We start from the raw sequence: 15,003 nt of genomic DNA, 5'->3' as shown, positions 1-15,003 counted from the left end.
TTTTAGACGTGGGATATCAGAAATGACCTATATTTCAATGGACCTGAAGAATGTAGAGTTAAAAATCACTATCGTTGCCACACCGTCTGCTGTTTACCCCCAACACATTCGAACAAAGAACAGTACAGCACAGGAAACAGGCCATTCGGCCCTCCAAGCCGCTGCTGCTCATTGGTCCAACTAGACCATTTGTTTGTATCCCTCCATTCCCACTCTGCTCATGTGACTACCCAGGAAAGTCTTAAACGATGCCATCGTGTCCGCCTCCACCATCCTACTTGGCAGCGCATCCCAGGCCCCCACCACCCTCTGTGTAAAAAACGTCCCTCTGATATCCGAGTCAAACCTCGCCCCTCTCACCTTGAGGCCCGTGACCCCTTGTGATCGTCACCACCCCCCCCCTTCCGACCTAGGAGAAAGCTTCCCACTGTTCACTTCTATCTATACCCTTCATAATCTTGTACGCCTCTATCAGGTCTCCCCTCATTCTCCGTCTTTCCAGGGAGAACAACCCCAATCTCTCCTCATAGCTAAGACCCTCCAGACCCAGGCAACATCCTGGTAAACCTCCTCTGCACTCTGTCCAAAGCCTCCACGTCCTTCTGGTAGTGCGGCGACCAGAACTGGACGCAGTACTCCAAAAGCGGGCCTAACCAACGTCCTATACAGCTGCAACAAGAGACTCCAGCTTTTATACTCGATACCCCGTCCTATAAAGGCAAGCATGCCATCATGCCTTCTTCACCACCTTCTCCGCCTGTGCTGCCACCTTCAGGGATTTGCGGACTTGCACACCTAGATGCCTCTGTGTTTCTATACTCTTGAGGGCCCTGCCTTTTATTGTATAATGAAGTTTTAAGATTCAAGTTTGTATCCCGTTTCAGTCACGTTCTGGACAGCACCGCATTGAGCAGAGGCTCAAAGATCTCTCAGTCTCAACCCACCATCTGACCTGACTCAGAGATGGAGACGTGGCCATTTAACCAGCTGCTGACTGCGCCACCCCCCCCCCCACATAGGAGGATGCCCCATCTGATGGCATCGTGCGTAACCCAGCGCCTGTATTGCTCAAACAGACACAAGATGTTGCAACATTTCCAGTATTGCTCTTGTTATCACCAGGGTTTGTTGACTGCGTGCTCAAGGCAAAATGGAACGAGTCCAAATGGAGAACAGATAAGGGAAATCCGCCCATCCTGCTTGAACTATCTGCTGTCCCCGGTTCTCCACTCAACCCTCTGCTGTCTAAAATTCCACTCAGCAGCATTCCGGGTGTTTGGAGGGAGTTCCACTATCCTCCGAGTGGAAAAAAAAAAGTCCTTCCTGTTTTCCCCCTCAATTCCAACTCGAAGATAATGTTGCCTTAGAACGGAGTTCCCCCCGCAAGGGGAAATGGTTTCTCTCTCCCCCCCACCTCTCTCTCGGCACTCATTGAACCCTCAATCCATTTTAAATACCTCAATCAGATCACACCTCAATCTGACAGCACCATTTAACCCATTACACCCCAGTGTTAATCAGGGCCAAATCCTCCCCCCCTCATGATATTCTCTACCTGAGGAAAGATTACTCTGGCCAAGCCCGACCGTTCTTTTCCCGCAACTGTTTTGACTTTGATTTATCATTGTCACACACGGTGAAAAGTATTGCTTCTTGCGTGCCCTACAGACAAATGCGTAGAGAAGGAAAGGAGAGAGTGCAGAATGTAGTGTTACAGTCATAGCGAGGGTGTAGAGAAAGATCAACTTAATGCGAGGTAGGTTCATTCAAAAGTCTGACCGCAGCAGGGAAGAAGCTGTTCCTAGAACATAGAAAAACTACAGCACAAACAGGCCCTTCAGCCCACAAGTTGCGCCGAACATATCCCTACCTACTAAGCTTACCTATAACCCTCCATCTTACTTAAGTCCCATGTACTCATCAAAAGTCTCTTAAAAGACCCTATCGAATCCACCTCCACCACCACCGATGGCAGCCGATTCCACTCACTCGCCACCCTCTGAGTGAAAAACTTATTCCTAACATCTCCTCTGTACCTGCTCCCCAGCACCTTAAACCTGTGTCCTCTCGTAGCAACCATTTCAGCCCTGGGAAATAGCCTCTTGAGAATTCACCCGATCTATACCTCTCAACATCTTATACACTTCTATCAGGTCACTTCTCATCGTTCGTCTCTCTAAGGAGAAAAGACCCAGCTCCCTCAACCGATCCTCATAAGGTATGCCACCCAATCCAGGCAACATCCTTGTAAATCTCCTCTGCACCCTTTCAATAGCTTCCACATCCCTCCTGTAATGAGGCGACCAGAAAGTTGAGTTCTTGAGTTGGTTAGTACATGACCTCAGACTTTTATATCTTTTTCCCAACGGAAGAAGGTGGAAGAGAGAATGTCTGGGGTGCGTGGGGTCCTTTATTATGCTGGCTGCTTTGCCGAGGCATGAGAAAGTATAGACAGAGTCAATGGATGGGAGGCTGGTTTGTGTGATGGATTGGGCTACATTCATGACCTTTTGTAGTTTCTTGCGGTCTTGGGCAGAGCAGGAGCCCATACCAAGCTGTGATATAACCAGAAAGAATGCTTTCTATGGTGCATCTGTAAAAGTTGGTGAGAGTCGTAGCAGACAGGCCAAATTTCCTTAGTCTTCTGAGAAAGTAGAGGCATTGGTGGGCTTTCTTAACTATAGTGTCGGCATGGGGGGGGACCAGGACTGGTTGTTGGTGATCTGGACACCTAAAGTTCTCGACCCTTTCTACTGCGTCCCTATTGATATAGGCAGAGGCATGTTCTCCTCTATGCTTCCAGAAGGCGATGACAATCTCCTTCCTTTAGTTGACATTGAGTTGATTTGAGGTCGGGGATTGGAGAAATCATAAGCGGTGGTCAGCTAGTGGGTGGAAACCATGCTGTAAGGCCAATTCCAACTAGTTCCACAATGGTTGAGATACCCAAGACTGGATTGCTAGATACATACCCACAGAATTGTGAAAACAGATAACTGTAGTCCCACAGCTGGCATGCAAAACCCTCATGCTAAGAAAGTAAGATTTAAGTTTATATCACATATTTTGTCACCCATCCCCCTGCACACCCTCAGGTCTTTGCACCCATGAGAAAACTTTTGACCTGTTATCATGTAGGAAACACAACAGCTAGTTTCCACAAACCATGGCCAACGGAGGTATAAAGATTGGTCAGGGCACTGGGGAGAGGGACTTCCCCACTCCTCTGTGACAAGGCGACATGATGGCACAGTGGTCAGCACTGCTGCCACACAGTGCCAGGGTTCGATTCCCGGCTTGGGTCACTGTGCGCGTGGAGTTTGCACATTCTCCCCGTGTCTGCGTGGGTTTCCTCCGGGTGCCCCAGTTTCCCCCCCCCACAGTCCAAAAATGTGCGGGTTAGGTGGATTGGCTGTGCAAAATTGCCCCTTAGTGTCAGGGAGACTAGCTAGGGTTAACGCATAGGGTTACGGGAATAGGGCCTGGGTGGGATTGTGGTCGGTGCAGACTCGATGGGCCAAATGGCCTCCTTCTGCACTGTAGGTTCTTCTGATTCTAAGGTTCCATAGGGTCTTGAATACAGATAACCCTTAGTTTAATGTCTCATCCAAATACTGTCACTCCCTCGATACGGCACTGGAATATTTACCTTGATTTCAAGCCTCTCCAGTGGGCCTTGAACCCTCAATCCATTATCTTGGAGGCAGATGTGCTACCACCCAGGGATGGCCTCGTGGTATTATGGTTGGACTATTAATCCAGAATTCCAGCTCATGGATACAAGCAAATAACCACGGATGCTGGAATCCGAGGAACTACAACGCGGATTCATCTATGTGCCTAACCAGTCCAATATTCAATAAAAACAAGACAAAGTTACACAAGTCTCAGACTTTCTGTGTCACTGGATTAATACGATTTGAGTACAGTAAATTCTCACGTTCAGATTATGGGTGGGAAATTAGTCTGGACGCGCTACTCCAGGTCCTTGCCTGGATGAGAGGATGGAGAATCGATGGAAGTTCTTCCGTGGGCCCCATCACCACACTCTCCCTCCCCCCGCCCCGTCAACTCGTTTCCAGTGAGCACGTCAACGTCAGGCCTAGCTACGGCTAGAGGCCTTCAGGTAGGCCCGGAGAGGAGGGGATGGAAATAGGCCACATGCTGAAGTGATCCTTGTAAAGTCAGAGGGTAAAGTAGAGTAAAATTTATTTATTAGTCACGAGTAGGCTGACATTAAGGGGCGCACGGTGGCACTGTGGTTAGCACTGCTGCCTCACAGCGCCAGGGACCCAAGTTCGATTCCCGGCTCGGGTCACTGTCTGTGTGGAGTTTGCACATTCTCCTCATATCTGTATAAGTTTCCTCCAGTTTCCTCCCACAGTCCAAAGATGTGTGGGTTAGGCTGATTGGTCACGCTAAAAATTACCCCTTAGTTTCCTGAGATGTGTAGGTTAGAGGGATTAGCGGGTAAATATGTTGGGATATGGGGGTATGGCCTGGATGGGATTGTGGTCAGTGCAGGCTTGATGGGCCAAATGGCCTCTTTCTGTACTATATGGTTTCTACGTCTATTAACACTGCAATGAAGTTACTGTGAAAATCCCCTAGTTGCCACACTCTGGTGCCTGTTCGGGTACACTGAGGGAGAATTTAGCACGGCCAGTGCACCGAGCCAGCACATCTTTCAGACTGTGGGAGGGAATCGGAGCACGCGGAGGAAACCCACGCAGACACGGGGAGAATGTGCAAACTCCCCACAGACAGTGACCCAGCCCTGGAATCAAACCCGGATCCCCGGTGCTATGGGGCAGCAGTGCTAACCACTGTGCCACCATGCCACCCTGGGGGGGGAGCTAACACTCCTGTTCCAAAGGACAAATTTTTAAAATAGATTTTCATCGTATCAATTGTTCAGAGGTCAGGGAAGAATCTTAAGTGGGGAACGCTTTTGATCACCTTTTTCTCTCCGAATTTTGGAAGTGGGTCCTGGGGGCGGCACAGCGGGTTAGCACTGCTGCCTCACAGTGCTAGGGACCAGGGTTCGATTCCCGACTTGGGTCACTGTCTATGTGGGGTCTGCACATTCTCCCCGTGTCTGTGTGGGTTTCCTCCGACAGTCTGAAAGACGTGCCGGTTAGGTGCGTTGACCACGCTAATTTCTCCTCAGTATATGTGAACAGGGTGGTGACTAGGGGATTTTCATCACAGTAACTTCATCGCAGTGTTAATGTAAGTCTTACATGTGACTCATAAATAAACTTTTTTTTTAAACTTTTAGCAGGTTGGCTTGCCCTTAATTTAAATGATCCAAGACCTGGACATTTAGATCCAAAAAAGACCACCCACAAACGTAGTTGTGGGACAACCACGGTCAGGTTGGGGAGGGCCACCCTCTGTTACGTTGGTCTGCTGTGCACCCGCCTACAAGTGGGCGCAGTCCTGAGCTCCACTGGGATTGGCACTCATTCCTGCTCCTGGGTACCCTCTGGTGGCTAACGCTGGAATATCATAGGCAGGGAACCGGAAAGATGGCTCCCTCTGGCTGGCGAAGCAAAGGGTTAAATTCGTACTTCTGATCGGACACATCTCTCCCGCCCCCAAGCAACTCACCCAAGCCAAACAGACCGCAATCTGCAAAGTTTTCGTGACTAATAATGAAAACGTCCAAAGCAAATGAAAATGAAGACTCCTTTCTTTATCGAACTTCTGGGTTTTATTTCGAGACATTATTTTCAGTCGATCGTAGAATCCCTGCAGCGCAGAAGGAGGCCATTTGGCCCGTCAAGTCTGCACTGGCCACAATCCCACCCAGATCCTATCCCCACAACCCATGCATTTACCCTACCCTGACACTAAGGGTCAATTTATTCTAGAATTCTAGATCATATTCTAGAATCCCTGCAGTACAGAAAGAGGCCATTCGGCCCATCGAGTCTGCACTGACCACCATCCCACCCAGGCCCTACCCCCATATCCCCACATATTTACCCTCTAACCTATGCATCTCAAGACACTAAGGGCAATTTTAGCGTGGTCTAATCCGCACATCTTTGGACGGTGGGAGGAAACCGGAGCACCCGGAGGAAACCCACGCAGGCACGGGGAGAAGGTGCAAACTCCACACGGACAGTGGCCCAAGGCGGGAATCGAACCCCTGGCTCTGTGAGGCAGCAGCGCTGACCACTGTTGCGCCCTTGTCTTTTTCACCTTCAGTCAATGCGGTGCCTGGACCAAGTGCAACGGGTACCCCGGCTAAAACGGGTGATCAGATGTGGATTTCCTCCTGCTCTGCACTGTTAAGTATCAGGCTGGATAACACTCTCACCACTTGGTCAACAAGCTACTGGCTTTGGTGTTTGCCACGGGGACAATTTCCTACTTTTGAATTGCTATCTTACGAAATATATGTCACCTCCGACAAACGCAGTTTGTCCAATTTTGGCAAGGCATTATAATCAGCTGCAAGGGAACTAAATTACTCGGGTGAACTGCATGAACTGCCCGTGTGATCTGTAGGTACGGCATTTGGAGAAACTAGACACTTGAGTTGTAACTCAGAAAGCCAGCCCAGAAAAGCCTCCTCTGTTTGAAGGTGCGCTATATGAATATTGTTGAGTATTCTAGTTTCTTGAGGGCACTTTTCCATAGCATGATGCATAAAAGAAACCACATTTGTGGAAGAGTGGGGACATAATTTGGCTACTGTGAGAATGTCACACAAATGATGCACAGTAAGGAGTCTCCGGTTAAAGTCCAACAGGTTTATTCAGAATCAATCATGAACTTTCAGGGTATATCAGTCCCTGTGGTGAATGTACAGTGTCCGCTCTATCACTGAGTCACCCCCTTGCTCAAACAGTGCCGCAGTACCTCCTGGGTTGGTAGGGGGCAGAGTTTAGTCCCATCCCCAGTGCTCGGAGGAGGGTAGCTGTGGTCAGGGCTGGTCTGGTCTGGGTCAGCTCCCACAACTGGGCGCAGCGTTGCAGACGAACGCAGGACTGGAACACGGCAACAACCGACACTGTCCCCCTCCAAAAAGCCAGAAACACTGGAATAAATCAATCAATCGCATCACGTTTTGTATCGTCGAAATAGGCCATTCAGCCCATCTGGACATGCTCCTCTCGTATAGGATAGGAGCAGGAGGAGGCCATTTGGCCCTTCGAGCCTGCTCCACCATTCATTACGATCATCCAACTCAATAGCCTAATCCCGCTTGTCCTCATAACCTTTGATCCCATTCGCCCCGATGCTATATCCAGCCATCTCTTGAATACATTCAATGTTTTGGCATCAACTCCTTCCTGTGGGAATGAATTCCACAGGCTCACCTGGTGAAGAAATATCTCCTCACCTCTGGTCTAAATGGTCTACCCTGAATCCTCAGACTGTGCCCCCTGGTTCTGGACTCCCCCCACCATCGGGAATATCCTCCCTGCATCTACCCTGTTAGAATTTTCTAAGTCTCTATGAGATTCCCCCCTCGTTTGTCTGAACTCCAGCAAATACAATCCCAACCTAGTTAATCCCACCTCATATATCAATCCCCCCGGAATCAGCCTGGGTAAACCTTCGCTGCACTCCCTCGAGAGCAGGAACACCCTTCCTCAGATAAGGAGGCTAAAACTGCACACGATACTCTAGGTGTGGCCTCACCAAGGCCCTGTATAATTGTAACAACATACTTAACCCTATTAGCATAGCCATTGGTTCCCTTCCCCTTATTGTACTAATCTCTTCAAATATATCTATGCTATCTGCCTCCATGGTGATGCAGTGGCTCTGTCTCTGAGCCAGAAGCTTTGGGTTCAAGTCCCACCCCTGGGGTGGGATTTTCCAACTCCCTCCCTCCCTCCCTCCCCCAACCCTCCAGCACCCCCCCCATGGTGTACTTTATGGTCGCGTAGACAGCCCACCAATGGGCCGGTTGAAGAATCTTCCAGTCCCGCTGATGCCTTCAGGGTTTTTTTTTTGCACGTCCTACACCCACAGCCACTAGGCTGGGGCGAGCCTGGAAGATCCCACTGGCAGGAAGGGCTGGAAAATTTTAGCCCAGGGCTTGGCGGTCAAAGGGAAATGTGTTTGATTTTTATTCAGTCATTCGTGGGGTGTGGGCTAGGCCAACTTTTATTGCCCATCCCTAATTGCCCCTGAGAAGGTGACGGCGAGCGCTCTTCCAGCAGTTTGTAAACCCTTCCAACAGGTAGGCAGTAAGAGCAGGAGAGGCTCCTGGTTAGACATTGGGGAAAGAAAGTGGCCTCTATCATCACTGCCCAGGCAACAACAAGCATATACAAATGTACGGTCCATAGCAACTCCAAATCCTTGGGAGCTGCCTGCTGGCTCTGTTAGCTGGAAGGTCAACGTGGATTAGATCAACAGCACAGGGTTCTCAGCCTTAGGCTGAGATCAAGCATCATAAGACATAGGAGCAGAATTAGGCCACTCGGTCCATCGAGTTTGCTCCACCATTCAATCCTGGCTGATATTTTTCTCATCCCCCATTCTCCTGCCTTTTCCCCTGACCCCCTTATTAATCAAGAACCTATCTATCTCTGTCTTAAAGACACCCAATGACCTGGTCTCCACAGCCTTCTGCGGCAAAGAGTTCCACAGATTCCCCACTCTCTGGCTGAAGAAATTCCTCCTCATCTCTGTTTTAAAGGATCATCCCTTTAGCCTGAGGTTGTGCCCTCTGGTTCTAGCTTTTCCAACTAGTGGGAACATCCTCTCCACGTCCACTCTATCCAGGCCTTGCAGTGTCCTGTAAGTTTCAATAAGATCCCCCCCTCATCCTTCTAAACTCCAACAAGTACAGACCCAGAGTCCTCAACCGTTCCTCATACGACAAGCTCTTCATTCCATCAGATCTGGCCCGAGGTAAGGTGCATCTCGCCAGCTTGACTCCTGTTTGTCTTTCTTGTGGGGACCTTGAATCGGATCGATTGGAATTTTAAGTTTGGATTTTGCAGCAAGCGAGGAATGGATTCGGGTTTGCCTGGTCCATTCTGAGCACTGAATCGTAGAATCCCTACAGTGCAGAAGGACGCCACTCAGCCCATCGAGCTTGCACCAACCACAATCCCAGCCAGGCCCTATCACCTTAACCCCACCTATCAACCCTGCTAGCCCCCTAGGGTAAGTCAGCACGGCCAATCAAACTAACCCGCACGTCTTTGGACCAGTTACGTTGCCTATGAGGATGGAGTACAAACTAAAGCACAGGGTTCGATCCCCGAGCAGGCTGGGGTGGTTTCGGGACCATCCTCCTCACTCTATACCCTGGGCTGTCCTTTGGGGTGCTGTGACTCGCACTTGCCCCTTTGAACAGGGGAGGGAGGAGGATTCTGTACCCCTGTGGTAGCGAGTTTCACATTCCCACCACTTTCTAAGTAAAGATGTCTCTCTCTGAATTCTTTATTGGATTTACAGAGGGACATACACTGTCCATGGCACAGAAACGGTTCTACCCATCAGTTTCATACCTGTATTTGAGCCCCATCGCTCACTCCTCTACCCTCATTCACATATCGTTCTATCCCTTTCTCCCTCATATAGATACTTAGTTCCCATACCATTCACCTCTACTCCCTGTAATTAGGGAGTTCCACATTCCAATCCCTCTTATAATAATCTCCCAGATTCCCAAATGGGCAGCACAGTGGGTTAGCACTGCTGCCTCACAGCGCCAGGAACCCGGGTTCGATTCCCAGCCTTGGGTCACTGTCTGTGTGGCGTTTGCACGTCCTCCCTGTATCTGCGTGGGTTTTGTCTTGGCACTCTGGTTTCCTCCCACAGTCCGAAAGACAGGCTGGTTAGCGTGCATTGGCCGTGCTAAATTCTCCCTCAGCGCACCCAAACAGATGCCGGAGTGTGGCGCCTGGGGGACTTTCGCAGTAACTTCATTGCAGCGTTAATGTAAGCTGGCTTGTGACACTAATAAACTTCTTAAAAATTTGATTTAAGGCTCAGTTCTCGGACATAAGACACAACTGGTTCCTGAAAACAGTGCGGTAAGATGAAATATGTCGGAATTTGATTTTCCTATAGGAACAAGGGGGGGGATTGGTTCTAGAAACAATTTTGGCTGAAAGATAATATCCCCTTTCCAGTAACTTACAGCCATGGCACAATGAACAGATAGATAGAACCACGCCTTATTTTTCATTCATTCATTCGTGGGACATGGGCATCGCTGGCCAGCATTTATTGCCCAACCCCTAGTTGCCACTGGAGGGCAGTTGAGAGTCAACCACATTGCTGTGACTCTGGACTCACATGTAGGCCAGACCGGGTAAGGACGGCAGATTTCCTTCCCTCAAGGACATTCGTGAACCAGATGGGTTTTTCCGACAATGGTTTCATCAGTAGATTCACAACTCTAGATATTTTTTAAACTGAATTCAAATTCCAACATCTCCCGTAGCGGGATTCGAACCCGGGTCCCCCGGAACATTAGCTGAGTTTCTGGATTAGTAGTCTGGCGCTAATCCCACCAGGCCGCCACCTTCCCCTAACCGGGCCCTTACTTTGTGGGCTTGAAGAGAAAACCAGCTTACAATGGGTGTTAAATAAACTCAAACCTTTTGTAAAGCAGGCAACCGACGCAGCAGTTTCTGCTGAGTCCCTGTTAGATTTAAATTCGAGCGTCTATTGCATTAACGTTTGTGAGGACTTCTACATCCGAGAGGCAATTTACACCTTCCTGAAGCTGGGCGAGGCGGAAGGTAAAGGAACATAAACGCTTGGCAAAGACCAACTGTGCACTGCCACGGCATCGTAAAGCAGAAGCCGGCCTCGTAAAGTCAAAACAGGTACAAGTTCATAATAAAAGCAAAATACTGCCAATGCTGGAATACCAGAAAAATCTCAGCAGGTCTGACAGCGTCTGCGGAGAGGGAACAGAGCCAACATTTCAATTCTAAAGTTTATCCATTAGCGTTCGCAAGCAGGCTTACATTAACAACGCAATGTAGTTACTGTGAAAATCCCCGTGTCTCCGCACTCCGGATACGCTGAGGAAGAATTTCTGGCTGATCCTTCATCAGTTGCTACGTGCTATTTGTAATCATTTGAATGTAATAAATCATAATTAAGGACCCCACACACCCCGGACATTCTCTCCCCCACCTTCTTCCGTTGGGAAAGAGATATAAAAGTCTGAGGTCACGTACCAACCGACTCAAGAACAGCTTCTTCCCCGCTGCCGTCAGACTTGTGAATGGACCTACCTCGCATTAAGTTGATCTTTCTCTACACCCTAGCTATGACTGTAACACTACATTCTGCACTCTCTCCTTTCCTTCTCTATGAGCAGTATGCTATGTCTGCATAAAGCGCAAGAAACTATAATTTTCACTGGGCGCTAAAACGTGTGACAATAATAAATCAAATCAACAGAACCAATGTTTCAACTCTACAGTTTATTTATTAATGTCACAAGTAAGGTTTACATTAACACTGCAATGAAGTTACTGTGAAATTCCCCTAGTCGCCACACTCTGGGCACCTGTTCAGGTCACACTGAGGGAGACTTCTTCGTTGATCCTTTATCAGTTATTATAATAACTCAGGGTGACACAGTGGTTAGCACCACTGCCTCACAGCACCAGGGACCTGGGTTTGATTCCCGGCTTGGGTCACTCTCTGTGTGGAGTTTGCACATTCTCCCCGTGTCTGTGTGGGTTTCCTCCGGTTTCCTCCCACAGTCCAAAGACGTGCAGGTTAGGGCGCATTGACCCGAACAGGCGCTGGAGTGTGGCGACTAGGGGAATTTCACAGTAACTTCATTGCGGCGTTAATGTGAGCCTTACTTGCGACCAATAAATAAAGTTTAAATTACTCATTTAAATTCTACAGTGGTTTTTCCACTGAGGCTAGAGGAGAAACAAAACCAGAGGGTGTTGGTTAAGGGGGGAAAGGAGAAAAGTTTAAAGGGAATATTAGTGGGGGGGGCTTCTTCACGCAGAGAGTGGTGGGAGAGAGCTGCCGGATAAATGCGGGGTCACTTTTAACACTTAAGGAAAACTTGGGTGGGTTATATATATATTGTATGTTTCTGTGATATTTAGAACACAGAGTTTTGGGTTCCCCCCCTCTCCCCCCCCAACACATTTCCATTATCAAACCATCATTTTGAATATACCTGTTAAAGGTTAAAAATTAGCAAAGGTTCATTGAGAACCTTTTCCCAGAATCCAGTTATAAACCAGGCTTGACCAAAGTTGTTGTCAGTGTCAACCGTGGCCTGGAGTCCCAGGGTGGGCAACCCACTTCCTCGGACAGGCTCATTCTCGAGGTGTTGCTCGCTAGGCCGGGAATCCGTGTCGCGTGGCACCTTCCAGTTCAGGCCCCTCAGATCCTTGAAGGTTCTCCTCGGAATGGAATGCCGGATTGTCCACGCCGCCGCTGGACAGGGAATTCTTGGAGGTGCTCTTTGCGGACAAACTATCCGGGCCGGCAGAGACCAGGCTGGTGCTGTCCAAGTTCTCCTCGGCGGAAGGGTGCACCTTGGCCCGCGGGCCTGCGGCGGACGGCCTGTAGCTCACCAGGAAGGCCCCGGCCAGCAAGAGCAAGGCGGCCGAGAAAATGGCCACGTAGACAGCCGCCCCCAACTCCTGGCTCTGCGGTTGGCCGGGGAGGCGGAAGCGAGGGGGGAACGGGATGGCCTGGTTACTCACCACGGACCTCAAGTTCCAGGCCGCGGGGATGGCCACGCAGACGCCAGCCAGCAAATGGAAACCTCCTCCGACTGCAAACGCCAGCCAGGTTCGCCGGGGGCGCCGCTCCCCGCCAAGGTGGGCATCCCTGAGCCCGGAGACGTTGGCGGCCTTCCCCAGGGCGCCGGAGAGGACGGCCACCAGCAGCAGCCCCTGAGCGATGACGATCTCGGGTGGCACAAACCCGTCGGTCGCGCCCAGTCTCTGGCACCACATCCTCCGGAAGGGCGGGGTGGTCAGCGTCTGGCTGTAGAAGCAGACCCTCCAGATGCCCACCCAGGCCACGCCCGAGGTGACCTCTGCCGAGCTGACGCGCCACACCCTCCACTGGACCAAGCCCGCGGCAACGGCTGCGCCAAGCCAGCCCACCGTGCCCAGCACAAAGCCCAGCAGCTGGAGGGCAGCCCTGTTGGTGGGGTGGCCCATGACCCCCCCCCCACCCAGCTCACCGTTACCAGTGGCCGGACAAGATTCGCAGATACGTGAAAGCTCGCTGAGAGGGAGGCTCCCCCCTCCCCGGCTCGCTGCAGGGAAGGAACTAGAAGGGTTTTGTTTCTTAATCCTTGGCTCCAATACCTTGGGGTTGCCTGGAAACGTTGTAAACCAACCCTACCCAATCCACCCCACTGATGGGGCTTAGCTGATGGAGCTTTTGTTCACCGGCTAACATTGTTCCCCAGCATAATTCCCATCGGATTTGACATTCCAGCGAAACCGTGTATTTCACACCCTTCCAGCACACACCCACCAGCGCAACGAACTGAGAGAGGGGGTGAAACGGAACATTGACGTTCATAGCTGAAGGGATAAAGGTAAGCAAGTATTGTGGCTATTAAACTAAATCCAAAACTGCTGGAGTACTGTGTGCAGTTTTGGTCGCCGCACTTGCGCAAGGATATTTTGGCCTCGGAGGGGGTGCAGAGGAGGTTCACTAGGCTGATACCGGAGATGAGGGGGTTGGACTATGAAGAGAGACTGAATAGACTGGGTCTGTACTCGTTGGAGTTTAGAAGGATGAGGGGGGATCTTATAGAGACGTACAAGATAATGAAAGGATGGATAGGGTAGAGGGAGAGAGATTCTTCCCGCTTAGAAAGGACAGCAGGACTAGAGGGCACAGCCTCAAGATAAAGGGGGGGCAGTTTAGAACGGAGTTGAGGAGGAACTTCTTCAAGACGCGGGTTGATAGGTTTTTGATAGGCAAGGGGACTAAGGGTTATGGGGAGAGGGCGGGAATGTGGAACTGAGCCACGACAGATCAGCCATGATCTTATTGAATGACGGGGCAGGCTCGAAGGGCTAGATGGCCTACTCCTGCTCCTATTTCTTATGTTCTTATTATGTTCACTCAAAGGGTGGCGAATCTCTGGAATTCTCTGCCCGTTGAAGTGGTGGATATTTAAGTCACGGGTAGATAGGTTTCTGATAGACAAGGGAATTAAGGGTTATGGGGAGAAAGTGGAACTGATCCACTTCAGATCAGCCATGATCTTATTGAACAGCGGGGCAGGCTCGAAGGGCCAGATGGCCTACTCCTGCTCCTATTTCTTATGTTCTTAAACAAGGCACTGGTGAGGCCACATCGGGAGTACTGGGCAGAGTTTTGGGTTCCCTTATTTGGGGAAAGATGTAGTGACATTGGAGGCAGTTCAGAGGAGGTTCACTCCCATTGATTCCAGAGATGAGGGGTTTGGCGAATGAAGAGAGATTGAAGAATTTCCTCTCTGGAACTTAGAAGAATGAGGGGAGATCAAACTGAGGTATATAAGATAATAAAAGGTATGGATAAAGTAGATGTAGGGTGGATGCTTCCTCTTATGGAGCATTCTAGGATGAGAGGTCATAGTCTTATGATAAGGGTTAGAACATTTAAAACAGGGTTGAGGGGCAACTACTTCTCCCAAAGGGTTGTGAATCTGGCATTCGCTGCCCCAAAGTACAGTGGACGCTGGGACAGTGAGTACATTTAAGGAGGAGTTAGATTTTTAATGGGTTGAAGGGTTATCGAGAGAAGGACGGAAAATGAGGATGAGTGTATCAGCCATGATCGAATGGTGGAGCGAACTCGATGGGCCGAGTGGCCTAATTCTGCTCCTATATCTTATGAATTCATGAACTTATGAAAGCAGATTCAAGAGGCGATTGGATATGTTCTTATAAAGGAAACATTTGCGGGACTATGGGGAAAGGGCAGGGCTGCGGTACAAAATTGGACAGCTCTGTCAAAGAGTTAGGCACAGTAAGAAGTCTCACAACACCAGCTTAAAATCCAACAGGTTTA

General features: G+C 49.8%; 1 protein-coding gene across 1 annotated transcript; it reads right to left on the bottom strand.

Moving 5' to 3' along the window:
- Nucleotides 1–12,311: 12,311 nt before the first annotated feature.
- cldn34a (claudin 34a) lies at nucleotides 12,312–13,148 on the bottom strand. The gene has a single exon (XM_080203194.1). It carries the CDS (start codon nucleotides 13,146–13,148, stop codon nucleotides 12,312–12,314), a length of 837 nt encoding a protein of 278 aa, XP_080059320.1.
- Nucleotides 13,149–15,003: the final 1,855 nt, after the last annotated feature.

The sequence above is a fragment of the Carcharhinus amblyrhynchos genome, chromosome 15 (genome assembly GCF_965287045.1).
Source record: "Carcharhinus amblyrhynchos chromosome 15, sCarAmb.v2.hapA, whole genome shotgun sequence".
Taxonomy (NCBI): Eukaryota; Metazoa; Chordata; class Chondrichthyes; order Carcharhiniformes; family Carcharhinidae; genus Carcharhinus; species Carcharhinus amblyrhynchos.
Note: the sequence above shows the minus strand (reverse complement) of the source record. Positions and strands in the feature narration are given on the sequence as shown.